General features: G+C 45.3%; 3 protein-coding genes across 8 annotated transcripts; 1 reads left to right on the forward strand and 2 right to left on the reverse strand.

Annotated features, from left to right (window-relative positions):
- Positions 1 to 439: 439 nt before the first annotated feature.
- SQSTM1 (sequestosome 1) lies at positions 440 to 4,773 on the forward strand. 2 transcript variants are annotated; one of them, XM_015875670.2, is made up of 8 exons: positions 441 to 695; positions 796 to 891; positions 1,622 to 1,851; positions 1,947 to 2,103; positions 2,546 to 2,635; positions 3,153 to 3,394; positions 3,647 to 3,854; positions 4,463 to 4,773. In XM_015875670.2, the coding sequence occupies exons 1-8, from the start codon at positions 518 to 520 to the stop codon at positions 4,618 to 4,620; spliced, it is 1,359 nt and encodes a 452-aa protein (XP_015731156.1). In that variant the 5' UTR covers positions 441 to 517; the 3' UTR covers positions 4,621 to 4,773. The 2 variants fall into 2 exon arrangements, with proteins under 2 accessions (XP_015731157.1, XP_015731156.1); XM_015875671.2 differs by lacking the exon at positions 2,546 to 2,635 and having other exon boundaries at positions 440 to 695.
- A 503-nt stretch (positions 4,774 to 5,276) lies between these two features.
- MRNIP (MRN complex interacting protein) lies at positions 5,277 to 8,786 on the reverse strand. Of its 3 annotated transcripts, none has more exons than XM_015875672.2 (7): positions 8,659 to 8,786; positions 8,264 to 8,323; positions 8,068 to 8,165; positions 7,265 to 7,334; positions 6,827 to 6,963; positions 6,474 to 6,561; positions 5,277 to 5,959 (listed from the first exon to the last, which is right to left on the reverse strand). In XM_015875672.2, the coding sequence occupies exons 1-7, from the start codon at positions 8,761 to 8,763 to the stop codon at positions 5,393 to 5,395; spliced, it is 1,125 nt and encodes a 374-aa protein (XP_015731158.1). In that variant the 5' UTR covers positions 8,764 to 8,786; the 3' UTR covers positions 5,277 to 5,392. The 3 variants fall into 3 exon arrangements, with proteins under 3 accessions (XP_015731158.1, XP_015731159.1, XP_032303314.1); XM_015875673.2 differs by lacking the exon at positions 8,659 to 8,786 and adding an exon at positions 8,395 to 8,521; XM_032447423.1 differs by lacking the exons at positions 8,068 to 8,165; positions 8,264 to 8,323; positions 8,659 to 8,786 and adding an exon at positions 7,814 to 8,043.
- On the reverse strand, positions 8,734 to 26,837 carry TBC1D9B (TBC1 domain family member 9B). Of its 3 annotated transcripts, none has more exons than XM_015875661.2 (22): positions 26,614 to 26,837; positions 25,018 to 25,128; positions 23,534 to 23,652; positions 22,241 to 22,469; positions 21,415 to 21,673; positions 20,678 to 20,885; positions 20,340 to 20,552; positions 19,697 to 19,858; positions 19,006 to 19,156; positions 18,413 to 18,627; positions 17,584 to 17,701; positions 16,906 to 17,191; positions 16,085 to 16,214; positions 15,754 to 15,852; positions 15,200 to 15,268; positions 14,268 to 14,508; positions 13,836 to 13,901; positions 13,613 to 13,684; positions 13,152 to 13,184; positions 12,310 to 12,357; positions 11,822 to 11,928; positions 8,734 to 11,034 (listed from the first exon to the last, which is right to left on the reverse strand). In XM_015875661.2, exons 1-22 carry the CDS (start codon positions 26,729 to 26,731, stop codon positions 10,342 to 10,344), a joined length of 3,747 nt encoding a protein of 1,248 aa, XP_015731147.1. In that variant the 5' UTR covers positions 26,732 to 26,837; the 3' UTR covers positions 8,734 to 10,341. The 3 variants fall into 3 exon arrangements, with proteins under 3 accessions (XP_015731147.1, XP_015731145.1, XP_015731148.1); XM_015875659.2 differs by having other exon boundaries at positions 13,152 to 13,202; XM_015875662.2 differs by lacking the exon at positions 13,152 to 13,184 and having other exon boundaries at positions 26,614 to 26,836.
- Positions 26,838 to 26,842: the final 5 nt, after the last annotated feature.

The raw sequence follows: 26,842 nt of genomic DNA on the forward strand, positions 1-26,842 counted from the left end.
CTCCCATTTGCAGGTGGGATGGCAGCAGAGGGTGAAGGAGCCAACAGCTGCTGAGTGTTATGGAGCCCAACGAGTGGGTGAGCACAGCACTGTGAGCACAGCACTGTGAGCACGGCATGGCCGTGTGTTTCACAGTCACCTGTAGAGCAGCATGCAGCCTCGTGTTCACCACTGATGACAATGCACAGCACAGTGGTGGTGACCGCGTTGAAAAACAGTGCTTTGTAGCTGAGAACCTGCTCTGTCAAACAGCGTCACTGTGATCTCTGTAGCTGTTGTAGTTTCCATGCAGATAAATAGGAGGCATTACTTTCGGGGCGAATATGGGCTCTGTATTTCCAGGCGGCGGGGCGGTGCCTAATGGCAGTGGTCGTGGTTTAACCCAGGGCTGTGCCCACCCCGGCCCGTCCCCCCGCTCTATAAGGCTCGGTGCCGCCGCTCCCTCCCGCAGCACCGCCCGCCCCGCGCCGCCTCCCGCCGCTCGTTGTCCCGCAGCAATTCGTGCTGCGCCACAGCCATGGCGGCGCTGACGGTGAAGGCCTACCTGCTGGGCAAGGACGACGCGGCCCGCGAGATCCGCCGCTTCTCGCTCATTGCTCCCGTCCGCTACCAGCCCGTCCACGACCGCGTCGCCGAGCTCTTCCAGGGGCTGCTGCGGGCCGGGCCGCCGCCCGCGTTCCGTATGCATTACAAGGGTGAGCGGGGCGGGGGGGCTCGCTGTGGGTCGGGGCCCCCTTCGTTGTCCGGGAGGTGGGTGCGGGCCGAGCGCCTGACGGTGTGCTCTGCTCTGTCCAGATGAAGACGGGGACCTGATCGCGTTCTCCACCGACGAGGAGCTGGATATGGCCATGCCTTACGTGCAGGACGGGGTCTTCCGTGTGTACATCAAAGGTAACGCCCCGCAGCCCGGTGGCACCGAGCGCTCTGTGCTGCTGGCACGGCTCCGAGACCGGGAAAATCCCGGTCCTGTCCCTCATCCTCGTGCTGCAGCTCAGAGGGGAGGTTACATAAAGGGCGAGGTAAAGACGGGCACAGACCCACTGTGTGCAGGGGTTCCTCCTGGCTCCGGGGCCTGGGTTGGCACAGTGAGCGCTGCAGTGTTCAGGATGGTCCTAGGAACCCCCTGCCGTACTGCCAGCAGGTGCCATGACATGTAAAGAAACCCCAAAACCAGCTTATTCCTAAGCACATCATTCCCCAGTCCGCTCTGTTCACTTGGACACCTACAAAGCTTTATCTGTAGGCTGTGATGTGAGTAGTGTAGGCCGCCCTTCTTGTCTCAGTTCTCACCTGCAGTGTCCCCTGGCACTGCTCAGCTCTGTTCAGAAACATTCTCTTCTCGCAGCACTCCACAAGGTAGGAGGATGCTCCAGGCAGGGTGGTGCAGCACTGATCTAAAACAAAGTGTTTGAAGAGCGGGTATCCTTGAACCACCCCTTTGCACTTGGTTTATGTTCTTATGTGCCCCCAGCTTGTGTTTGGCAGCCAGTGTAAAAATAAACTGCCCTAGTAAGTCAATACTGCTGTGACAAGGGCTGTTTGTGTTTCCTTCCCCTCTGCCCGATTTCCAGCCTTTAAATAGTACCCTCGTTCTTGATGCAAAGATCCCTTTCCTTAATAGAGAAAAAGGAGTGCAGGCGTGAACATCGCTCCCAGTGCAGCCAGGAGCCTCCCCGGGACATGGTGCACCCCAATGTCATCTGTGACGGCTGCGAGGGGCCGGTGGTGGGCGCTCGATTTAAGTGCACCGTCTGCCCAGACTACGACCTGTGCAGCACCTGTGAGGGGAAAGGCATCCACAAGGAGCACAACATGGTGATGTTTCAGAGCCCGCTGCTGAATCCGTTTGAGGTGAGCAAAACCTATGGAGCAGAACCAACAAAAGGGATGCTGCCCAAATGTAAGCTTTAAGTTTCACCTGGTCCCATGAACGTTACCCTTTGCAGTGGATTCCCAGAGGGCGCTGGCTCCGTAAGATGCGGCATGGTGTTCCACCCTTCCCCTGGATGCACTGCTGGGGGTATCCCGCACCTGCAGCTCCGTGCCAGAACTCGGAACAAGCCCAGGCCAGTGCTGCTGCCTCCAGTCCACCCGCTGCTGGAGGTAAGAGGAGATGGTCTGCTAAAGGAGAATAGTAGTGGAGGAGCCAGAGAAGCTGGGACTTCACAGCCCAGTGTGGGATCTGGGTGGGAAAATAGACATGGGAACTAATCCAATTTGTGTGAAATAATGAGCCCTTTCCAGGACACTGGTGTGGTCTGGTGGCCACACAATATATGAGGTTATGGAGAGCCTATTTGGAACCAGACCAAGCAGAGCTATTAGGTCAAGCATGTCACTGCTCTGCTCTTAGATGTGCTTTCAGCATGGCTGATGAGCCTTAACAGTGCTAATGCCACTGGTCTTCTGTTCCAGAGGTGGTTTTGGTCTCTCTGCTGCCTTGGTGCTGTGCAGATGAGTGACACAAAACAAGCACCAAGAATTCCTGGGGATGTGCTCTTTCCCTATGGGCTGCTATGTGTACTAACACAAATTGTTCTTCTAGAAGCTTCTACTAACAGCCAGCCCCAGGACCCCAATGTCACCTTCTTAAAGAACGTTGGGGAGAGTGTGGCAGCTTTTCTGAGCCCCCTGGGTAAGTGACTTATGGTGTGTCATCCCCATCCCTGAGAATGGCTTTGCTCCCACCAGGAGCAGCAGCCAGCTGTTGTGGCTGGTACCAGAACCACTTTGTGCTACTCAGCCTCAAAAGCCTTAAGTTTCTGTGTACTAAAATTGTGTGGGTATAGGCCATCTACTCAGTACCTTTTCAGAGTCCTTTGTAAGGATCCAAGGAAGGGATTAATTATATAACCCCAAATCACCGATGATTTAAAATCATGTTACAGTGGTATTTTGCTTAGGCACACATACTTAAGGTCTGCCTTGACCCTCTAAACACATGGCCTGTCTTTTTAGTGCAGGATGACTAATTGGTGCATCAGAGCTAACTAAAAGAACGCTTTGCACTTGAATTCATACGTATTATATGGGGAGCTGTAGGGTTACAGTCATGCTGCAGCACTTAGTCCAGGATTAAAGTTTGCTTTTTTTCTTAGAACCGTGCTTTCAAAAATCTAATGGTTTTTTCTTGGTCTCAAATGTATTCCCAGGTATTGAAGTTGATATTGATGTGGAACACGGAGGACAGAGAAGCAAAGTGACTCCTGCTTCTAATCAAGAGAATAACGGTGCCGAGTCAAGCAGCAGTACTGCTAATCAGAACAGTCAGAGCAAACCATGCTGGAATAGCACAGATTCTGCAACGGTAGTAAACAATGTTACAGAGCAGATACAAGACATGGTGATAGATCCTGTGCCCACACAAATGGAAGATGGCAGCCTCCAGTCCCAGGTACAAGAAACACTGCATTAATTTAATACGCTTGCTGAGGCCTTACTGAAAAGGAAATAATTCAGTATGTGTTGAGGGACTGATGATTCAGTTGTCAGCAGATAGAGAATATATGGCACTTTGCTTTACTGGTTTACAGCAAAGGTGGGACTTGTTGTAAATGTAATTCTTCCTATTAAAAGCAGATAGTAAGAGCATGCATCCTACCTGGAAAGCACTACGGCACCTGGACCTCCTTTCTTTCCATTTCAGGCACACAGTGAGTCAAGCAGTTCATCAGGGGGTGACGAGGACTGGACCCACTTGTCTTCCAAAGAAGTGGATCCTTCCACAGGTGAACTGCAGTCTCTACAAATGCCAGAGACAGATGATCCCAGCTCCCTAGATGTAGCTCAGGAAGCTCCCCAGGCAGGACCTACAGGGCTGAGAGAGGCTGCACTCTACCCACATCTCCCACCAGGTACGAGAATGCATGCAGGTTGCACGTGAGTTAAAGTTGCTCTCACTTATTGCCAACTTGTCCAATATAAGCAAACCTGCTTAGGAACCAAGCTCACATACAGACAAGTTAAACTGTAACTTGTGCTCTGGCAGCACTCTGCATGCTGTTAGGAACAGGCATGTTCTCTGCTTGAATGGTGGCAGCAAGTCTTAAACTGGTACTAATATGCCATTTGAGCAGGATGAGAGAGGTGGCCTCTAATCAGTGTCCTTGCTGTGTACTCTTGGAGAGCCTTTTAATGCAGGCTGTAGACAATACATCCTGTAACTTAAGACACTTTTCTGGCAAGAGCTAGTTAGGAGTCTGCCAGGTCACTTAACTGAAACCACTGGCAATGAGGTTTACAGCAAGGACAGATGGATCTAACTCAGCTGCTTCCTTAGCAGGTTACATATGCTGTATCTCAAAATGTCTGCCTCATAGGATACAGAGGAAAGTGTCTTCCAGCGCTTGTCAGCTATGCTAGATCTGCTAGGATTAGTGCCAGCCCACCATGTGATACCACAGCCTTGGCTGGTTTGCTAATAATGTGAAGCGTTTTAACTTCAAACTCATTCTCTTGACAGAAGCAGACCCTCGCTTGATTGAGTCTCTGTCCCAGATGCTCTCCATGGGCTTCTCTGACGAGGGTGGATGGCTCACTCGACTCCTGCAGACAAAGAACTGTGACATCGGGGCAGCGCTAGATGCCATCCAGTATTCCAAGCAGCCTCCTAACTTGTAGTAGCCTATGTAACAAAAACCAGTTTCCTTCTAACTAAAAGAAAACTATGTGGTACAGTTAACTCTAGCAAATGCATCTTCTGTTACAGGTTTCTGTTTCATGTTCCTAAGTGCTTGTAGTGTGGAGAAAAAAATAAATACTGCCACTCTTTCACTGGTGATGAGTTTGTGGCTGTTTAATAATCATAACTGTTCTACTCTGTTAACTGGAACTTGATTATAAGTTAGGAGAAGATCCAGGCCAAGAGCACATGATTTCTATGTCAGGTGGTTCTCAGTGTAAAAGTAAGGCTAGCTCTGTGCCAGTCTGTTTCTTGCACATAACCTGGGCTCTGAGCAGACACCTCGGGGTTATTCATTTGTGAAGAGCAATCAAATGCTTGGCTCTGAAGCCTGCACCGTAGCTTTGAAAGAAAGAGTTGCTATGGGTGATGCAAACAAAGAGCTAGAACAAGGGAAAAGAGTTGCAGTTTATAGTGGGGAATTAATCACAGAACTTAACTGTACTGGTAAGATATTCTTAAAGCCTTGGAGGCATCCCTGCTCCCTCCCATCTGACCTACTTCCATTCTTACTTCTAATGTACTTGCTAGACACCACTGTGCAAACATAGCACTTGCTTCTTGGATCAGTCTTTCCCAACAAGACACAGCTAGATTGCCTTTAAACAACTTCTTTAATAATGCTCTTAAAACCACCTTCACTTCAAAATCTTGCTTCAGTATACAAGCCAAAAACAGACAGAAAAGCAATGGTGAAGATGCCCAAGTTTCTCAGAAATCATCATCAAAGTCATCACCTGTGCAGAAGAGGCGTTCACAAGAAGAGGTGTGAGGCTTGGGCCTCACAAGGGTGGGTGCAGGAGGTCTGCTACCAGTGCTGAAGTCACCAGCTCCAGCCCATAGCAGCTGACTTGGAGGTTCTTTGGCCAATGCATCCTTCTCACCTGAGCAACTGATGCTGGGCTGCACACTGCCAGGCAGTTTTAAGGCGAGTTGCTCAGTGCTAGGAATGCACTTTTTACGTTCAAAATCTGTACCTAGAGGTAGAGCACTTTGAGCCTGTTCCAAATGTGTAGTGGCCATACTTACTGCAGTGGTGCTGTGTGGTCCCAACCTTCCACTGCCATCCTGTGGTGACAAAGTGGCCATAACAGCATTTTCACTACAGTTGTTAGAACAGGAGAGATACTTTTCCCACTTGGAGGGCTTGGTACAAGCAGCTGGGGGTTGGCTGTTCTGCTGTGGCACTATGGACTCAAAGACAGCTGGCACTACACTGTCTGCAGAAACAGCATCTCCATCACCTTCATCAGGCACTTCTGTTGAACATTTCTTGCACTGTAACAAGGAAAAGAAAGAGTTTGGTTGTAAAGGCAGCACGTGTACCAAGAAACAGGCAAAGTAAGAGCACTTCTGTCCTTCAGATGCACTTAAGTTTTGACCAACAATCTGAAGCAGAGCTGAGGCTGATGCTCTGAGTGCATCTATGAACCCTGGCTGTGAAGACTCAAGCCAATTTAATTAGCAAAGCAGATAATCACAGTAACCCCAATAGCTGTGTCTTATGCAAGGTGCTGCTGCTCAATTGCAAAACAGAACTGACAACAGCTGCATTGATGGAGGAATCCGGCTCAACCACTTTTACCTTACAGCAGATGGCATCTGCTACTCCCTGACTAAAACCCTTCAGAGAGAAACTGACAATACGATTTGCTGCCTCTCCCTGCTCATTCAAATACAAGAGCAGCGGAAGACTTGTACAACTTCAAAGTTACAATGACATAAAAGAAGCCAGGAAAATACTGTTTTGTTTTACTCTTCTTACAGCCAAAAATACTCAAGAGGTTCTAACCTTTTTGGCTTGGTAGAGAAGCTGGAAAGCACCATCTTCCTCTGAGTTCTCCTGAAAATCACTGTAAAGGAAGCTCTTCTGCTTTTGCCTGACCAAAAGAACCATGTAGAAAGGTGCCTGATTAACTCTGCTGTCAGTTTTATCACAAACAAGTCACCATAAATGCTCATAAAAAGCAAACTCCCAGCAACAGAAGTCAAGCCACGCAGTTCACTGCAGCCTGTACTTCGTTCAGCTATAATGATAAAATACCTCCCAACTTGCTTTAACAAGCATTCGTCACTTAAAGGCAGGGATTACAAAAACCAAGTTCCTTCCGTTGTCATCCAAAATGGCAGCCTGTATCACTGTACCTTCGTTCTTCAACCGCATTCTTCCTCTGGGAACAGAACTGCTGCCTTGCTGTACTTCCTTCCTCCTCCCCCTCTTCTTGATCTTCACTGCCCTTGTCCAGATACTTACTCCAGCGACTGATTTCTGTCCTTTCCCCCTACAACATTGGAGAATTGCTGAAAACAGCAAAATACCAGGTTCTCAATTCTGGCACTGTCACATTGTGCTGAATGCTCCAGTGACAAGTCAGCTTAGGACACATTCCTCTATTTTGTTCCTACGTTCAGTACCCGCATAGTGCAGAGTTCCTGTATGCATCACATTCTGCCTCTCTCCTAGAGCTTGTGTTTACACTATCATCTCAGCTGCCTTAATTAATATAAAGGGATCACTGGTCCCACTTTGATTCACCGGGTCAGCATAGGTAGGTATTTACTCCAGCTATGTAGGTATCGTACCTGCTGTACCAAACTGTTCTCATGGAGGACTGCTGCATTTCTGTTGTCGTTTTCACATTCTTCTGTGTACCTAAAAGAGATGTTTAAGCTGGAATTCTTAATCCAGTCTGCAAATATAGTCTGTTTACATAGCACTGGAGGTCAGTCTGCTTTCCTCCCATATAAACAGAGCAATGAGTCTGATCTAAAGCCACTAACTGTGAACTGACAATTCTTAATTGATCATAATTAGGGGCAGAATGGTGTATCTTTTGGGATAACAACTTAAACCCACTGATTATGCCCTAAGCAAGCAAAGAAACAGGGAATTTATTCCATAATGTTTCAGGAATAGCAACTTTTCTTCTTTAATAAGCTGAATACACAGCGAGTTTTCCTCCCAAACCTTAACCCTGAAGCACTGCATTACACAACCAAGTTATCTAACGGCCTCTGACTCATCTCTGAAAATAACCCTGAGTGCAGAGGAAGCTCAACCAGTTCAAGCCCTGTTCACAATTAGGCCATTAATAAACAGACTCTGGGGAGAAACAAACAGGAAAGCCTTACTCAGATTTTCCATCCCAGGAGGAATTACACTCAAATTCTTTACACGAATACATTTCTGCCAATAAAAAGGGATTATCCAAACAAATCGAAACTCTGTTGTATTTCAACAGGTTAAAGCCCAACCAACATAATAATCTTATCTGGAAGAAGCCCTCGTTCATAGCGACGTGCCGGGCCACCAAGTGCAGCGGTGTGTAACCGAGTGGCACACACTTTAGCTGGGGGAGCAGCACAACAGCCCCACGATCCCGTACCGAGCCGAGCGGGCAGCGGCCTCCTCCGCGTCCCCCTGCAGCAAGTTCAGCTTCTGGACGTGCAGCCTGCAGTCCCGGCCCGAGCCCTGTCCGTACAGCTGCAAAACAAAGCGGGCAGCGCTCAGAACCGAACGGTACCAACCGCCCGGAGCCCCCCACAATCACCACAGGCCGCCCGGCCCTTCCCGCCGCTCACCTTGTGCAGTGCCTGCCGCTGCCCGCACACGCTGCAGCTCCACTTGCGGCTCCGCTTGGCCTATGAGGAGCAGAGCGGGGTGAGGCGCGGCCCGCGGCGCGTTCCCGGCCCGTGTGTCCCCCGGCCCAAACCTGCTGCGCCTGGAAGCGGCGGCACGAGCAGCAGCGCAGCACCCAGCAGGGCGCCGCCATGATGCCTGCCGCACGGCAATTCGCGCCTTCTGCTCACGTGACCCCGCTCCCAGCCAATCCTCCACCCCGCCTTCTAAGCTCCGCCCCTAATGTTGTACACCACAGAGATGGGGCAGCGCCGCCTTCCAAAGCCCTCAGCTTCTTTATCATTAATAACAACAACAATAAGAACAGATAAAGTGTCCTGACCCCATTTACACCAAACTGGCACTCCCAGCTCCCTGCTGTGGCCAGAGAACGTCGCTGAGCTCTGAGAAATGAAAGGCAGCCAGGCTGGCCTGGTGGTTCTGGTTGGTTTATTGAGTACATGACAGACAGACAGTGTAAAATCACATGTATTTGCACTTAAAAAAAAAAAAAAGGACAATAAATTACTGAATTATTAGTAAAAGCCGGTTATCTAATGGGCGCAGGGCATGGGAGGCAGAAAGAACAACTAAGTACCAGCTGTAAATACATACAGGTCATGGCGCAAAGGAATCCACATGGAGCACAGCAATAGTGTTAATGGAACATCCACCTGCAGGGTCCTCCCCCTCCTTTATATGCCAAACGCCAGCCCATCCTGCAGCTCCTTGCCTCCAGCACCAGATCCACTGAGCACCAGATACCTGTGCACTGAGATGAGCTTATCTGTTCTAACAGCATTAATGAGTCTTCCTGGGAGCGGATGCTCTGCCATCAGAAGGCTGGTTCTTAGTCACTTGTTACAGTTCTTTCATCTCTTTAACTGGAATGAGACCTACCCCGCCCAGGTTTCTCATAATGGACTGATGGCAGAGCACCCTCGTTAGGTGTAAATAGCTCCTGCTGTACAGTAGTTTCTAAGAGCACGGCTGTAGATAGACACTTCATACAAGAGATGTTCACAGAGGACACACTGAGCAGCTGCAGGTGGCACAGGGCTCCCACAAATCTTCCTGACCTGAGCATACACAAGGGCTGACTGAGCAGAGCAGAGGGGTCTTATTAAAATTGGACCCATCACTAGTTAGCAAAAATAGAGAATTAGAAAGGAAACAAATGTATTCCGGACCAAGAGGGAAAGGCCAGCAGAGCAGTGTGCCACTATTCTGAAATGCTGAGGCTGATTCAGGAGCACGCTCCCTTCTTACAACCATCATTGGCCTATTACTGCACTGAAGTCATGGAGCTTGCAGCTTCCGAGAGAAACTAAAACAATAACTTTCAAAGAACTGCAAAGGCTAGAAAACCAGGTTTGTCTGAAAAATGCCTCCTGAACGACAGAGATAAGTGTTTGTGTTATGAAAACAGCACATCTCATCTGAAAGAAACCTGCAGATCTGAGACATGTCTGTGTTTAGATCTTGGGGCACTGGGAGCAGTGGCGCACATCTGCATTAGAGCTGCTGAGTCACAGAACAGCACTGAAGAACTTACAAGACTACTTATAGGTCAGGGTCCTGTAGCAGTTGAGAACACTGGGTGAGTTCTCGGATCGGCAGCCAGAGATGAACGCGGTTTCAAGCCAGGCTGCATCTGCTGTGCAAATTACCCAGGAATTTACAGCAAACAAGGGCAGGCAAGGAGCAGTTACTGTCTGAAATAAAACTTCATTAAAATAAAAGATAGCAGAAGTCAGACATGCATAATTTACGGTGGTAATTCTGTATGTCAGGGGCTATTAGGTTCTAATGGCTCTTGAGAATGCAAATCTAATTCTGTCAACCTCAGGAGCAAAAAAAGCACCTACACAGAACAGTCACTTGTTTGATGCCCCTTACCAAGTGGAATCTACTGTAACTGTGTAGTTAATGGTCTCTGAATAAACAAAAAAACAACCCTGAACACAAAATACCAAACCATCCTGCCATCTGCCACATTATCTCCCTGTATTATTTCCCAAAGTCACTAACTGCTTGCAGTTCACCCTGACACAGAAGAAAGCTCATAGTCGCTGGATGAACTGAACTGCCTCTCTACCTTCTTCTGATCTTTGATCTTTTGGAGAATGTTGACTTTTTTCTCAAAATAGTTTACAAGAGCTGTCTCAGTCAGCATGGAAGCCAAGATCTGCTCAAAGGAAATAGACCAGTCAGTATCAATGGTACTGCCGTACCTGGCAGCTGAACTACCACCTTCACAGCCAACTAGGACCGTGTCATCTGCAATGTCTTCACACTGCAAGGAGCCTGTGCTGACCATGGAGTAGGAAGACATGGACATATCATCTTTGGTTTCATCATCTGATAGCAGCTGTAAAGGAGAGCCTTGTCCTTCCCCTGAACCATCTCCTAGAGTTTGGTTCTCCTGCTCAGGCTTTTCAGGCTGAACATCTCTGCAGGTTTTGTCCTCACGATCAGCTCGGGGCTGCTGCTCCACTGTTGAGTTCTGACTCTGTTCAGATGTAGGCGACTCCTCTTCACTCACGGGATCTTGGCTACTGGCTGTTTTGCAGTCCTCAGACTTCCTCATGGGTCTGTTGGAGAACTTTTTTCCAACCTCCCCAATTCGCAGGAGGAGGCTGGCAACAGTGGCAATAGCATGGTACAGCTCTTGCTCTACTGGGTCCTCACTGAACATGTTGTAAAGAGTCTTGCATAACTCTATGAACTGTTCCTTTCAAAGACAAAGATCAAAATCACATTTAAGGCTGCAAAAATTGACAGCAGTAAATGAAACAACAGGTTCCATGTTGACTGACTCCTACTTTATTTGCCTCCCCACGAAGTGGCAACTTATTTTTCTGATTCAGAACAAACCCAAGTTAGGCAAACTCTACTCTCTGCTATAGAAGTAGAATTGAGACACAGCTAGGAACTTAATAGTGACAGCACTTTTGCTAACAGGTGGATTGAATGCTAACTTTCACTCCTGAGAAAACCTGAGGTTTTACTTCTACCCAGTTCTGTAGCCAGCTTCTACATATTTCCACAGTAGTACAAAAAGCACCAATAAGGGAAATTAAGAGAAAGGAAAGATCACGCCGGTCATAAGACTCTCCCCTTCCTGTAACCACATTCTTTGCTCTCCACCAAGCAGCCTCAAGTTGAGGCAAAGCAAAAAATAGAACAAAAAAGCCAAGCAAGCTTATATGACTGATGGCATACTTCAAACATACTGCTCTGGTGAGAAAACAAAGATTGCAGGTTTTACAAGAAAAGATGATCCGGGAGGCATAGAATCAAACACATTTGACTAGAGGAAACAAAGCAGTTTGACAGCCAGCTGTAAGTCCACTGAAGAATTCCACACAAGCAAGTAGAATTAGGAGCTTCTAAAGCTCACTACACCAGAACAGCAGGGCAACCTACTGCGTGGACTGAGCACGCTAGCAAAAGGACTAGCGCAGTTCTTCAACAAGCTGTTAGTCATCTAACTGGAAACCTTCAGATTCACTTCTTACCTGGCTCATTTTGGGGAGATCTTTAATAGTTTCCTTCTTGGACTCTTTCTCCTTGGCCCACATTCTTAGGTAGTATCTATAGTCCTGTGGGCTGGTACCTTTCTCCTCTGCAAAACATGAGCAGGCCTGGTGGTTAAAGTTTCAGACTTCAAGTGAGCACCATGGCAGCAAAGATCACATCAGAAGTAGGTTTTTATTGACAGCTGAGGAAAGCATGTAGCATTTGGATGGCTGGAGGCTGCATTGTTTGCTGCTGGTATAGCTGATAAAGTTCAGTCGAGCAAAAATTTTAATGCTCCCAAATTAGCTTGGTTTCTAATAAACAAATTCTGCTAGTCAATAACTTACCAAAAACAATTTTCAAATGTTATAACCTTGGTACATTTACCAGCATTCATGAGGGATGGTCTCTGATACAACAAAGGATAACGAATTGGCTAATATTAAAGAGACAAGACTGGAATGTGGCCTATTTATGATGACATTACCTTTTTCTTGACCACTGTCATTTCTTCTTCCTTTCTCTTCCTGGGTTTCTAAAAACAGTGGAATTAAAAAAATAGTCATTAATATCTGACTTTCAAGAACACGGCACAAGAATAACATAGAACAGCTCATATCCACATTACAATTATGGACAAATATATTCAATATCTCACACTCCCACTTCATGGTTGGAGGAGTGAACAGAACAGGACAGAAGCAAAAGGTGATGGGATAAATGGGAAAAAAAAGAAGCCACGCCAAAAAAAGTGGTGAAGAGCTGAGGTAGAGGGTGGAATTCTGAAAGAAATGGTGAAACAAACATGAAATACAGCTACGTAATGCCATGGCTTAAAGACAAAGAAGTTCACAGCAAGTTAAAAGCGAGATAACGAATGGAAGAAAACAACACTAGTGAGCACATAGGATAAGTGACTATTATTTGTACTGGCAATTACTCATTGCCTGAGCCGACATTTTGAGAGTGATGTGAAGAGTCTAACTATGGATTTCACTTCTGCTTCCCTATATTGTTGTTGGACTAAATGGGAAGTCTTGTCTTGCTCAGTGCTCAGATGGCCACCCAGCACCAAACAGTGCAATTACTCCTTTTAATTTTTTTTAGCATTACTGTATTTTTGTAAACATTAAGCAAAAAATGCATTTTGATTTCCTATTTGACAGCTCCTATTTTGACTAAGGTTGAAACACAATAATAAAAACATAGTTGAACTGCCACAGGAGAGGAGAAGCATCAACTTGAGTATTTAATATAGCATGTTGGCGCTGGTAGACAATATCAACCTTAAAACCGTGCTCAGTATGTCCACATAATCCAAGGACTGACCTTGAGACTCACAGTGCAGGCAGAAATCCAGCTCTGAGACAAAAGGAGATACTGGAGCATCAGTAAGAGGGGTTGAGGAGAAAATATCCCAGATAAAACAGAAGAAAAGGCCACACAGAGACAGAGAAGGAAACAAAAACAAGAAGAGAGACAATGAGACTTGCATGAAAAACCCAAGTTGAGGTGAAAGACAGGAACTGGCAGAAGCACAGTGCTCCTCTTCAGCAGCGTATCATTGTGCTTCAGAGCGTGCAGTGCCCTGCATGACATGGGTGCTGAGCAGTTTAAGCTCAAAACTTCTTTCTCATCATGCAGTAATGACAGCCAACTCAAACACATCAGTAACCTTAACATTCTGCCACCATGAGACCATGCCTTGTAAAAATCACCAATCACAGCACTAGATTTGTGCCAGGATTCCTGTCTAAACTGAGAGGTAAGGACAGCAAGCATTGCATTACCTTCTGCTGTAACATCCTCTGTGAAATAACTTGTGGCCTCCAAAGCAGACTCTGTTTCCTCTGGATTCAGAGCTGTGCTTACAGAGAAAGAAATGTTAAGATCTCTAAGGTAACTGAACAACAGCATTACCCATTTTGTTAGCAAAACTTATGATACATCTCTTTTCAGTTGTGTGTCGGAACACACCGTGCTCACAAGCAGCTCACGGAAGTGATCACTCACCAGGAGGCAGATGCAGTTTGTAAAGTACTTTGAGCTTTTCAGTGAGGTCACCATGGTACATCCCACCTGCAAGCGAAAAAAAACACACAAAAACTGAAGGATAAGAAAAAGAGCATTTAGGATTAAGAATCACTTTCTACACTCAATCTCGAAACAACATAAGTTTCTATGCAGCAAGGAACTGCTAAACTGTACAAAGCCACAAAGAAACCTACAGCAAAGTTTCATTTGTAGGTTTACCACCTACTGTTTCCCAAAATGAGAGTTTGTCTAGCAGCAAAAATGCATCTTTAGTTCAGCCTGAAGAACTAAATCCTGTAAGGCTGCCACCCTCCCTTCGTAATAGTTCAATCATCAGCATCTCCTTTTAGTTTTCTTGGAAGATGACAGAAAGATTTTCTGTAATATAGCAGCTCCAGAAATACCACTTACTCATCCCCGTCACAAACTCCTTGAAGTTAATGAGAGAATCCCTGTTCTCATCCAGAAGCCGGAACAAGCGCCCTGCTAGCACAGGGGTATGTGCACCACAGGACCAGGGGGTCAAAGCGATGAAGAGCTCTTTGAACTGCTCCATGTCTATGCGATACTGCTCCAGGTAGGGCAGGCTCTGATCTCGGCGGGCAGCTGCAGCACGATTATTTCCCCAGTAGCAGCTCATCAGGTACTTTGCCTTTGGAGGGAAAGCACTGATAAGTCAGGTTATATTATACTAAACAAGCCATGAGATCGGAGCCTTTCATACAGATCAAAAACAGCACCAAGTGAGAAGGGACATTCCAGGACACACAGTTTATCTTGCCCATTATGATGAGCATTACTTCACTACAAATGAGTACAAAATGGAGGAAGTGACACAGATTTCACTAAAAACAAACAATAAGTGAAAAATACAAAAAAAGATTCCTTTTTATTTGAGTAAAATGAAACTCAGGCTTTATGCACGCAGATATTAGAACTAGGCCTCCCTGAGTCCATAGCACCATGAAATTGAGCTTGCATGCAAGCAGGCACAGCGTAATTGAGCTTGAGTGACTTTGGGAAATGCACTTGGGTGTATTTAACAACACTTCCAATGACAAATAAAGACAAAGCACTTGAGTAATTGTGTTACAATTACAGAGCAAGGTTGTGGCAAACTAGAAAATGAAAACTGAGGTTCAAGTCAGTCTTAGCCCCATGTTCTAAGTACTACATGTCATTTCTACCATTGACTACAAACCCTCTCTCTGAATGAGCACAATTCAAACACTGTGATGAGGCCTGACCATCTTTACAAAAAAAAAAAACAACAAAACTGTTCAGTAATAGAGCCAATCTCACTGGCACCACATATATAACAGAATCCCTTATTTGCTCCTTACCTTGAACACTACATACAGCTCTTCTAGTTCTTCAATAGAGAAACCAATGTCACTAGACACAGCCCGGACCTAGTTAGAGGGCAAACAGAGTGATTTCTTTCAAAGCTACCCAAATTAAACATGACTCACTGAAATCTGTGAGCATAGAAGCTAAGAAAAGATTTGCAAGAAGGTATGAGAAAGGGGAGGAGAGAAAACATAACTGCTCCAATACTTCCCATTGCTATGGATTACAGGTCAGGAAGACAGCTTCAAGTCAAGCAGAAACTGCTGACATTTGAGCAGTAAGTAAAAAACTACTGCTACAGCTTCCTGTTTCTGCAGCCCACAGAACCCTGAGCTGTCCCTTCCTGTTGTTTTTATCTTCAGATTCAGATGCATAGAAAAACAACAGTGAAAGAAACGGATGAAATTCTCTACCTGGGAAACGGGAGATAGTTGCAATAGATGTGGACACTCCTTTTTAGTCACGAACCCTTCTGTAAAACTCCCAGACATGCTAGCATGCTTTCTAAATGCCATTTTGTAACTCATTTAATCCAGGCATCACATACCACACTCTTCTTGGCCGTGTCCTCCAGAGACTGGATCACCTTCAGCCTTTGTTTAAAACGCATTTGTTCAATGTCATCTGCCTTCAAATTGCTAAATTTCTATGAGAAAAGAAACAGGCTGGGTCAGCACCACATCCTGAAGAATGAATTACCCCATGTTTAATCACATGATTTTAACAAAGTGCACTGTCACACCAAAGACCATCCAACAACCCCAGAATACTTTGACCAGCATCGAGAAGGTGAAAAAAAATACCCTTCTCTCTATTAACCCCTGTCCCAAAATGTAATTCAAAAAATCAATTGGGTAAAAACTAAGCCAAAACCTGACCTCATAGGATGTTCTGATGAGGTCAAAGATGTCAATTTCAAGTGGTGGGTCATCCCCACTTGTCAATAAGGCATGCAGGTGTGGAATAGGAGGTGAGACACTCTGCCTGTTAACTACGTTGTCCAAATACCTGTGGAGAAAAAAAAACAACATAGAACAAATGCAAGACTCCTGGATTAACGTCAAGGAAGGAAAAGCAGTAATATCCTAAACACAAAACTCCTTCCCTTATTTGTATGATTAATCTAAACACGTAGAAAAAAAATTCCCAGCAAACCTACAACACTATCCTCAATATCTCCCACGTAGAGGTGATTTTCATCCCACTTTTGGGATATCTGTTCTTTCTAAAAGCTCCCAGAGGTACCTGAAGATCGTGCAAAACAAAGGACAGATTCACATTTGAAGCAAGAAAATGTTTTATTTACTATAATTGGGAAATATCTGCTTGAAAAGGCTTTACGTTACTAAAAGGCTATTCCTGCCAGGACTTGTTCTTAATAATGGATTAGAATTCTTCTGTGTATTTCGGGTAAGTAACCTCATGGAGTTCAAATTCAAACTGAGAAACAGGAATGTAGTATGCCACAAAGCAAACAACTCTGGATTCCTCCATACTTGAGCCAAAAATTTGTTTCAGCTGCTGCAGAAATCAACAGCAATCCTCTCCAGTGCTCAAGTTTCATCCTAGTCTGGTATCTGTGACCTGCTACGTAATGGAATTCAGGGGAACAACAGAAGAGTCTCTCTCGTTAGACTGAAAGGAATGATGACTAAAAGGGGTACTATCACCATTCATTTATAAATAAGAAGAATGGTACCTGCCCAGAATAGTCATTGCTTCACCTTCATCACAGCACTGTAACAACTTCTCCATGTTGGCATCAAGAATGGCCAATGACACCTGCAAGATAAACTTGATGCCCTCATAGAAAAAACAGTCAACAATGACAACAGCACTTTCAAAGGGCATGACACTGAGGAAGAGTGTGAGGAACCAAGAAAGGGATATGGTGGAAATCACTCCCAGCTCCTGCATCTTTTCTGACAGCTGTGGAAGATACTCTCGTGTGAGTTCTTCAAAGATGCCCTGGTCCACCAATGCACCTGGGAGAAGAAACAACAACGGCAGGACTCAAATTTGTTGGTCTTATGATACTGAGCTAATTAATTATTAAGCAAAACAGTGTGAGTTCACTTTAATTTCAGCTTTTTAAACTAAACACAAACAAATATACTTGTTACCATATTCTCAGTAAGTACCACATACATAGATGGAAATTACACCTGACTCCATCTTCTTTGTTCAGCAGTAGCATACAGTATCTCCTCCTGTGCTTCCATCATACACACACAACTTTAAAGAGAAGAAGCTTGTCCTTCATTATCTTTAAAATGCACCACATTTAATTACTTCTGAAGAAACAAAACATTGCTGAGATGCTGATGGAGCTGTAGCTGAAAATCCAATCTCCAGTATGAATTTGACAAAGACTCACCCACTACTCTTGTATTGTAGTAATCTGGCAACATCCGCTCACATAAAGCCACTAGGAGCCAGAAAGCCTCCTCCTCATTGCAGTATAACAGCAGCACTGATGTTACAATGTTCATTGCCTATGTTCCAGCAGCATGAAATATGCAGAAAGAGAGAAATGTGAAGATATTCATGAAAATCTGCCATTACAGATCAGCTGAACTTAAAAAGCATGATTCCAGCAGAGCAGTCTCATGGGACTGAGAGTCAGATCTATTTGCAGCTTTTACTGGTATCTGAGTCACTAGGTGACCTTGAGCTGATTTATCTTCCTGTTTCAGTTCCTCTGTTTGTGAGGCAGCAGATAATAGGACTATGCTTTGTCAGGCACTTCTGTTAATTGATGTGATAAAAGTGATTTTCAGAGTAAGCAGAAAAAGCTTTGATTATAACAGAGTGATGGACTAAGAACCTCTAAGTGCAGAGCAATAGAGAATACGAGATTATTTTCTACCAAGTTGTTTCACTAACCAGCAAATAGTTTCACTTGTGATATACTGCAATACATGCATCATCATTTACTTCATTTATTTGTTTATTTCAGGGAAAACCAGGTGATGCTTTTCTCAAACTAGGAAAGCTCTAGCAGGGAAGCTGCTAAAAGAATCTGGCACTACACCTAACAGAAATGTGCAAAGTCTATAGATGTAAGAGATCCTTACAACGTCACCATTTGTTTCCAAATGGACAGCATGAAGGAAAAGCATGAAATTGAACGAACAATTGGCAAAAAGCTCCAGTACAGTCATGGTCACCATGCAGGGCTAACAAGTCTAAGAATTCTTTCTTACCTGACAGTATCCAATTGTTGGATTCCTGAATGCATAAGCTGTTAAGACCCTCCGGAGAGCAGCAATTCCCAACTCATTCTGGAAGGCAGGATGTTCTGGCATAGAACGGTGCAGATCTCTCTCAATTTCTTCTGTAGCAAGATTGTACTTTCCCATCGACTTTTCCACAAGATCTGCATAGTAACCAGGATGAGTGACCATCTCATTCCAAGCCCCTGTAACGACAAACAAACACTGCTTCACTTCTTGAGCTTTAAAATAGAAACTTTATGCTCAGAGAAGAGGCTGGTGGGGAGCATTATACCAACTCCATAACTGCAAACAGATACAAAAGTAAAGCAATAAACCCATTGGAGTGTAGGTCCTAACACCAAAATCCACACAAAGGCAATGAAAGAGCAACTATACTCACAAAGTCATGTCAGGAATGCAATCACTGCATTTTTGTCCAATAACATCACAAAGGATAATTCAAGTGGAATCAGCCAGTGATTTATTTACTCCGAAACGAGATGCAATTTATACCTTTTCCTCTGAGACATGCTAAAAGCTCATTTCTGCAAGCTACCAAGGCATCCTACATAACCTCCTACCTGAGAAAAGGAGCCACAGTTCTCCACGAAGATTCTCTGGGATTCCTTTCTGCACCAGCTCCCTAGTCTTGGTAGTACGATACATACACATCCCTCTCCCATATTCAAAGAAATGAATGTTCCAAGACTCCTCCTTCATCTTCTCCTTTGCCTTCACAGGAACAAATATTGCCATTTTAGGAGATTAAAGCATTTTTAGGCTTATAAGGTAGGTGATTTCTGGGTACTCAGACCTACACTTCATAAAAGAAATGCACCGTGACATTTAAAGGTTTTATTCTTCCCGCTGAACAAAAAGGCTGTGTGCTAATCTACACTGTTCTGAATCTGCTTAAAGTCTTTACAGTGGTAACATGGGCCATGCAGTGATGTTACATTTATACAAATGCAAGCAGAACTATGGTCTAAGATGACTGCTCAGGAAGCAGAGCTATCAGATATTCTCTTCTACTTTGATACAAAGAAATGTTCTTCACAGACAGCAACTGCATCCCAGAAGCACAGTAACACAAATTGCTCAGCCTCTACTCATGTATCTCTATACTGACACAGTAAGCTGATGGTCAGGTTACCTCTACCAGCACTATCATGGTGACAGTGATACTGCAGAGGTGACAGAAGCAAGCCAAGAAATCTGCTACCTACTACAAATTATTTACAGTTAATTGCTTTAAGTTAAAATATCACTTACCCCTTTGGGTCCCAAAAGCTCCTCAGAATTTCTTCTGAAAAGTTTGAGCAGTCCCTGGGATGCAGTTGGCACTTCACCAGCACAGAAGTTGACAGGTCGATTGTTGAGAGCAGACGTGGGGCTAACTGCAAGAGGGCTGCTGGAAGGCAGCTCCGGACCTTCCTGGAAAATAAAAACACTGTGATTAAAAAGCCCCACTAAAATGCATTTCTACAGTTGTAAAGCGGGCCAAATCTGCCAGACTGGAGACAGAGTTGGGAGAGAAGAGGTGGCAACCATTCTGGCTTTTCCATATTACTTAAACATCCATCAAGAACTAGGCCAGTATTTCAACCTCTCAATTTCAAGACAACTTACGCTATTAATAGCAGTGAGCCTATGGGAAAATGATTCAATGCTATTCAGTCTGCTCAAGGCAGTAGGTAAACCTAGGCAATGATCTCATTATGTAAATTAACCTCTAGAGCAAAACAGCAAAGCAATTGAGAAGTGAACAACAAAGCATTTGAGCTGAGGCAGCCTCCCTCCTCTGCTCACAGCCCAATAAAAAGAAATTATTTGCTGCTAGGAGCACTGTAACACACTATAATGAGGATGACATTGAAAGATGAGCAAATACTCCTCCCAGCTACTTCTTTAGTACCTCACAGCCAAGATCACCCGAATTCCACTTCCATTCCCTCTCGCTGCTGAGAGGTTTCTTGGATGGGGTTCTCTGCAAGAAGTCGGAGATTCTCTGCACCAAGAAATCTCGGTCCTTCAGATTGGCAAAGAAGAAGGTCATTTTACTTTTAGTGCTGATGGACAGAGGGCTGGGCAAGACACTGGAGCTATCTGCCTTCTCAACTATTGTCACCTAGAAGACAAAGACAAAGGTCATTTGGATCTAGCAGACTCTCCATTATCTGCCAAGTACTACAACAGCTAGAACCACATGAAAGATAAGATAAGCCTGTAGTCTTAATTACAGCTAATTCCCACCTCCCTGAGAGGAATGATGAGATGACAGGCCTCCTCTGCCTTGCTGGCAAAGCAGATGTAATTGTTGGAAACAAACATCTGACCAGGAATGTGCATCTTGTTGAATGGTGTCCACAACGTGCAGTCTGTGTGTCCATCCAGGCACTCATCCTTGGGCAGCCGGAAAGTGGCACGGTAGCATTCATTTTTGGCCCGAGCATCCAGGTCTCTGGGGAAAAGTAAAGAGCAGACCTCAGAGCTTTTTACTTATTGAAAAAAAATAAAATAAAATACTCAAACACCAATATAAGCACTCATTCCAATCACAAATTCCAGCCTGTGCTTTATTTCTTACTATTCACTTCTCTAACTGAGATTCCACCTCTTATCTGATTCCTCTTTCAGCCTTCAAACATGCTTCGCTGCAATACAAGATGAAATAAGCAATCGTATCTGAGGAACTTAAATGGTACACTGGGTTTTGAAACTGTAACGAACAGGATTTTCAATAGTTTCTAGTTGAAAATTCCTTCCAAGAACTCCTTGTCTGTATCTTCATTCATGACAAAGATAGGAGGGCTTACACAAATTAAGTATCAACTTGGATAAAAAAGCAACATTAGGTAGAGGGCTAATGACTGAAATAAGCAATGCAGCTGCTAATGGGAGAAGAATCCAGGGGCACCTTAAAGCTATGTAGCAATGCAGATTTATTCCTACAATTCCTGTTTCTCTGTCTTCTTGCTGAAAACACACACCTTTTTAGTGCAGAGATGTTCTTCAGAGGCTTCCTGGGCTTTGGGAGGGACTTGTCCTGCAGGAAGCTCTCGTTATCCAGCAGCTGCCGCATAGCAATGTTAGCCAGCTGCTCCATGAACTTGAAGGTCTCATTGATGTTCAGAAACATGGAAAAATAAAGTTCACTGTCCCTTGTGCTCACTTTAATGCACTCAGGGAACAGCAGCGTAGCATTTTTTTCTAGCTGGGTTACATCCACCCACTGAATCACCAGCGTCACTGGGGGAAAAAAAGGCACAAACAGCTATTATTACAATTTGAGGCAAAAAACACAAACAAAGCTCAAAAGTAAATATGCTCCTAACGAGTGGTATTTTTCTCCCCTTACACAAAGACAATTTCTTTCTTCATGTTTTTATTGATTTCTCCAAAAACACTTGGAAGTAACCTTTGGGAACGACTAGAAATAATGCAGTCCCAAAAGGACTCTCTTCCATCCAATGAATGTTTTCAATTAACAATTACTAACATTTCCATTCTTTCTTTCCAGCAAGTTAATTCTGGATTCTGCAGATAAAGCTCTGTAAAAAGTAGGTGGGGGGTCCAAGCAAAACTCAAAGTCAAAATATTGCTTGGTTCTTAAATTCAGTGGAAGTAAAAGCCCAGCTGTGCAACCTGACAACCTAAGGCACGTGTTGAAAAATGACTCAGGCATTCAGTTTAAATTCACTAAGTGAATATGAGAGAAAGGAGTGACCTACATGTTGAGCCAGAGCTCAAAGTGTAAGATCAACCAAATCAAAAACATCATGGGAAGTTGCAGAAAAAGACAGGTTTATAACTCACCCTCTTTGCCCAGCAGGAATGAATAGAAACAGAGGTGATTGACAGTGAGGTACAGCCAGCCCTGCCTGGGTACACGTCCTTTCCAGTAACTGCAAGAGTAGTAGTTCACCAATTTCTCTTCTTCTGGCATCCCAAACTGCTTCCGCATCTTCAGTTCAGCCTCTTTGAATTTACCTGGATCCTCTTCGCTCTGAGGCTGCTGGTTCTTATTCTCTTCAGCTATAATTCCCTAAAGGACATGGGAGGAGAGGCATAGAGACGAGAAATGAAAGGGAATGCCTGCTGACAGATATGATATACACTAAAAGGTGATGGCAGCCATCCAGAAGTCAGAAAGAAGAAATGTGACACAGCAGTTATCATTTCTCCCGTCAAGTCAGAGTAATAGTAAAGACATGTAGAACGAGCAGACAGCCTGCTGGGAGCCTATAAGCTGATTTACTTCTGAACACACGCAGCTAATGTTCATGTTTAACATCTGGCTGAATTTCTCACAGCTGGTCAGGTAACACTGAGAATGCCCTGCAGCAGAACTGAAGTCCATTTTCACTTGTGAGAGTGCTTCCTCAACAGGAAGATCATCTGCCAGGAAGGGCAGAACTCTGCAGGCGGTCAGACCCTGACTGGTCAGTGGGAAGAACAAATGACCACAATCTCACTCATGTGGCCACACAGCAAATACAGGGAATCTCATAGGAGTACTGAAAGAGCCTCAAATTGCTGCTGTTCAATCAAAAATCTGCTTGGGTGAGTTTCTACTCTGGAAAAATGTAAGGGCTGGGAATGTGAAGTGTATTATCTGCACAACAAGCAGAGATACTTGTCTGAATATGAAATCAGTGGAAGCTGGAGTGCAGTTCCTTTACACTTACACCATCTCAGGAGTGTGAGTACATTGCTTGCAACCTAGAATTCTCTCCCCCAGCTTTGCTGATAGATCAGCCTCAGTTCAACCCTCATGTCAAAGGTATAACTTGCAAGCATTGTAATGAGACACCAGATTTCAGTTAGTTACCATCTGAAGCAAGACGTACCTTGAGATCTACTACTCCTCAACTCCTCCACTCTACCCCTCTAACAATGTCTGTCTGGTGTTACAGCCATAAAGTCATTCTGATAACACTGTATGCATTTCATAATCATTCCAAATGTGTGCATGTCTGAAAAGGGAGCAGAGAGAAGCTCTGCATTGGAGCTCCCAATACCCCCATCCCAAGAGTAAAACCAATTCTCAGTACCACCTCCCCATTCTTTATAACGCTCTGAAGTCTTTCAGGGAAACACGCTCCTTACATGTATCTTGCCCTTGACAAAGGTGGTGATATCTTCTTCATTATCAAAGATGGACAGAGTCTGCAGTAAGTTATTCTCCAGCCATTCCCAATGCTTTGTGATCTCCTTTCGAGATGATCCTAGTAGACAACAGGAAGAACAAAGAAAACACCATTAGAACGAGCTCCTGTTTTTCTCCAAGCTTACAGCAGGAAACTAATAAGTACCAAGCAGCAATCATATGTGAAAGATGCCAACTGTCTACAAGCCAAGGGTATTTTATACCCACCAACATGTTTCCAATGAAACATTTCCATTTCCATTGAGGATAATAAGCACACTGTACGGTGACAATAATGAAAAAATGGTAGTAAATATCCAAAAGGTTATTTACAGGAAAAACACACCCATATGGAAGCCTTCAGTCTGCTGGGAAATGCTGAGGCAATCTCCAGCAATGAGCAATCTCCAAGAGATGCTGCTTTAGTGGTGGTCAGCCCTTAAACGAGGTCTAGAGGAGGTAAAGTCAAGCTCCACCCCTTCCAGGAGCACAGCTCCATTACTCTCACCTGTGCTCCCACAGCTGACCCAACACTTGCTTCAGCTGATTAATCAGAGGTTCAGGCTGTGATTACCAATTTCCCATGCACACACCAAGATATCACTCCATTTACCAGTGCACACCAGTTCTTCCCCCCACAAGACCTTCCAAACCCACAGAAAGGAGCTGCATTTTGCATGGGCGATTGTCAGCACAGAACATACTCAACAGAAAAAGCACCCCAAGTTCGCCAGTGTCAGATGCTCTTTGCTTTCTTAAAAAAACAAAGTCTCCGTGAAACCTGTATCAAACATTGGTTGCATTTAACCATACAGCCCTCAAGCTTCACAATGGACAAGCTTCAATGCGTAACCAGCGATTTAAGGAACTCTGCTGTGAAAATCTGCTTTCATTAGAGTGTTTCATTCCCTTCATTGTTTCAGAGATTTGCCTTTACTAAAAGACTCCTTCACCTCTGCCAATGGCTCTTACTCTACAGACAGACGTAAACGCAGCCTGTAAATTCCAGCCCATTCACCTTCTGAAGTTTCAAATCAAAGCAGCAGGAAATCTAAAAACATTACCAGCACGTCGCCCACCACTCAAATTCTCTGCAAGAACATTAAGCCCCTCAGTGAGGTCAATGATGGAATGAAGCAAACAGCAGGAAACACAAACAGTTCCCTACAGCTACGGCTCCACTTTAAGAGGCAGCTTCAGCAAGACCACAAAACACGACCTCAGTTCACATGTGGTTTCATAAGCAAAAACAACTCCAGGACCTGAAGTCCCAAAGGACTGCAGGACTATGAATTTGGGCTTCTGCGTACAGGTCAATGGATTAAACAATGAATGTAAATATATATTGCTTCTATAATTTTACTTGATGTCTATTCTAGCCATCTGACATTGTTTTTAAAGCATAAATGACTTTGGACAATATGAACTGGCTGTCAGTACGTACCACATGCCACTGCCCAATACACCTGAGAGTCCTGGGTCTGGTGCAGGATACGGTACGGGGCAACTCTGGCACTGGAATCCAAAACTACGTCTAATGTTCCTACAAGGAGACCTGGAAAGCAAAGATATAGAAATTAATGTAATAGCAAAGCAAAAATTCAGCACTGTTACTACAAGAAAAACAAACAAACAACCCAGTATTACTATGCAGCCTATACATTATAATCACATAATAAACAAGACTCAGCACTGGTACTTGGTCAAGAAAATAAGACATAAATCCAGTCACTGCATGGAAATTACCTCTGAACCACCTACAGGCAATCCCACTGTTAATGGCTGACATTTAGATGGCAGTTAACCAGCCACTACAGCTCATTATGAACCTCTGCCTTCCTGGGAGAGTTCCACTAGAGAAGCAAATGGATTTTTCTCCATGGCATCTGGAGATACTGGACAGGCAGATAAAGTGGGATGTGTTCAGATTAACATTGTCTGAAATGTATTTCACAGAACAGAGCTCTGTCCCCAACACGGACAGCACCCCATACATCTCTTAAGGACCTTCATCAATGCATCCAAATGACTGCAAGAAGAACATGAAGCCTCTGGGATCTCCCTGCTTCTGTCACTTACAGTGATTTTAAAATAGACCAAGATACAAGAGCTTTCAATGCTGTTATCTTTCAGCACCACCTATGAATACATTATGGGAGATAACGCAACCCAAAGGGACTGAACCAGTTCTGGAGGAGCTGTGACACTCCTGCAAGTGCTTCAGTTAAACAACGAGAGCAGGAAGAGAACCCAAATCTGGTAACTTTTCAACCCACGTTAAATAAAAGCAGGCACTCTCAGAACACAACGCTGAGCACCGTTTGCATCTGTAAGCAAATCCATTTATTTCAACTGCCTGCTTGTTAGTTAGATCAAATATCTGGAGTTGGGTAATCCTTAAAACAAATACGGATGTATCCGTTCGCTTGGTAGGAGCTCAGTTTGGATCTCAGGCTTCTTCTGTGTGGTTGTAGGTAGGATTAAGGTCTCATTTCGCTGCCATACGAAGCTCTGCTTGTAACGCGATGCCCACAGCTGGGAGATGGGCTGAGCCCCTCCCGGCTGCACCGTCAGCCCCAGCCGTGCTGTGCTGTGTGTGCTGTGCTGTGTGTGCTGTGCCGTGCTGTGCTGTGCCGTGCCGTGCCGTGCTGTGCTGTGCCGTGCTGTGCTGTGCTGTGCCGTGCTGTGCCGTGCTGTGCTGTGCCGTGCCGTGCTGTGTGTGCTGTGTGTGCTGTGCTGTGCCGTGCCGTGCTGTGTGTGCTGTGTGTGCTGTGTGTGCTGTGCTGTGCCGTGCCGTGCTGTGTGTGCTGTGCTGAGGCGGCTGTGGGCACGGAGCGGCTCCGCTCCGCACCGCGCCTCCCCCCGCAGAGGCCTCCGAGCTGGGAGGCGCGGGGCGCGGACAGGCCGGAGCTCGGCACCGCCGCCCGGTGAGGCCTGCGGCCCCATAACCCACAGCCCCATAACCCCATAACCCGATAACCGACAGCCCGCCCCGCCGGGCCCGCTCCCCATCCCCATCCCCATCCCCGCGGCGGCTCACCCGTCAGGCCGCCCCCTTTGCCGTGTCCCCGGCGGCGCTGCAGCAAGAAGTAGGGGTTGGCCCGCTCCGTCACCCACAGCGCGTTGGCCAGCAGCACCTCCTCGGGCCCCAGCCACATCGCGGCGGGCCCCGGAGCCAACACAGCGGCTCGGCCCGGTTCGGTTCGGCTCGGCTCGGTTCGGTTCGGCTCGGCCCGGCCGCAGAGCGCAGGGCGGCGCAGGGGAAGCGG

Source organism: Coturnix japonica, chromosome 13 (genome assembly GCF_001577835.2).
Source record: "Coturnix japonica isolate 7356 chromosome 13, Coturnix japonica 2.1, whole genome shotgun sequence".
NCBI lineage: Eukaryota > Metazoa > Chordata > Aves > Galliformes > Phasianidae > Coturnix > Coturnix japonica.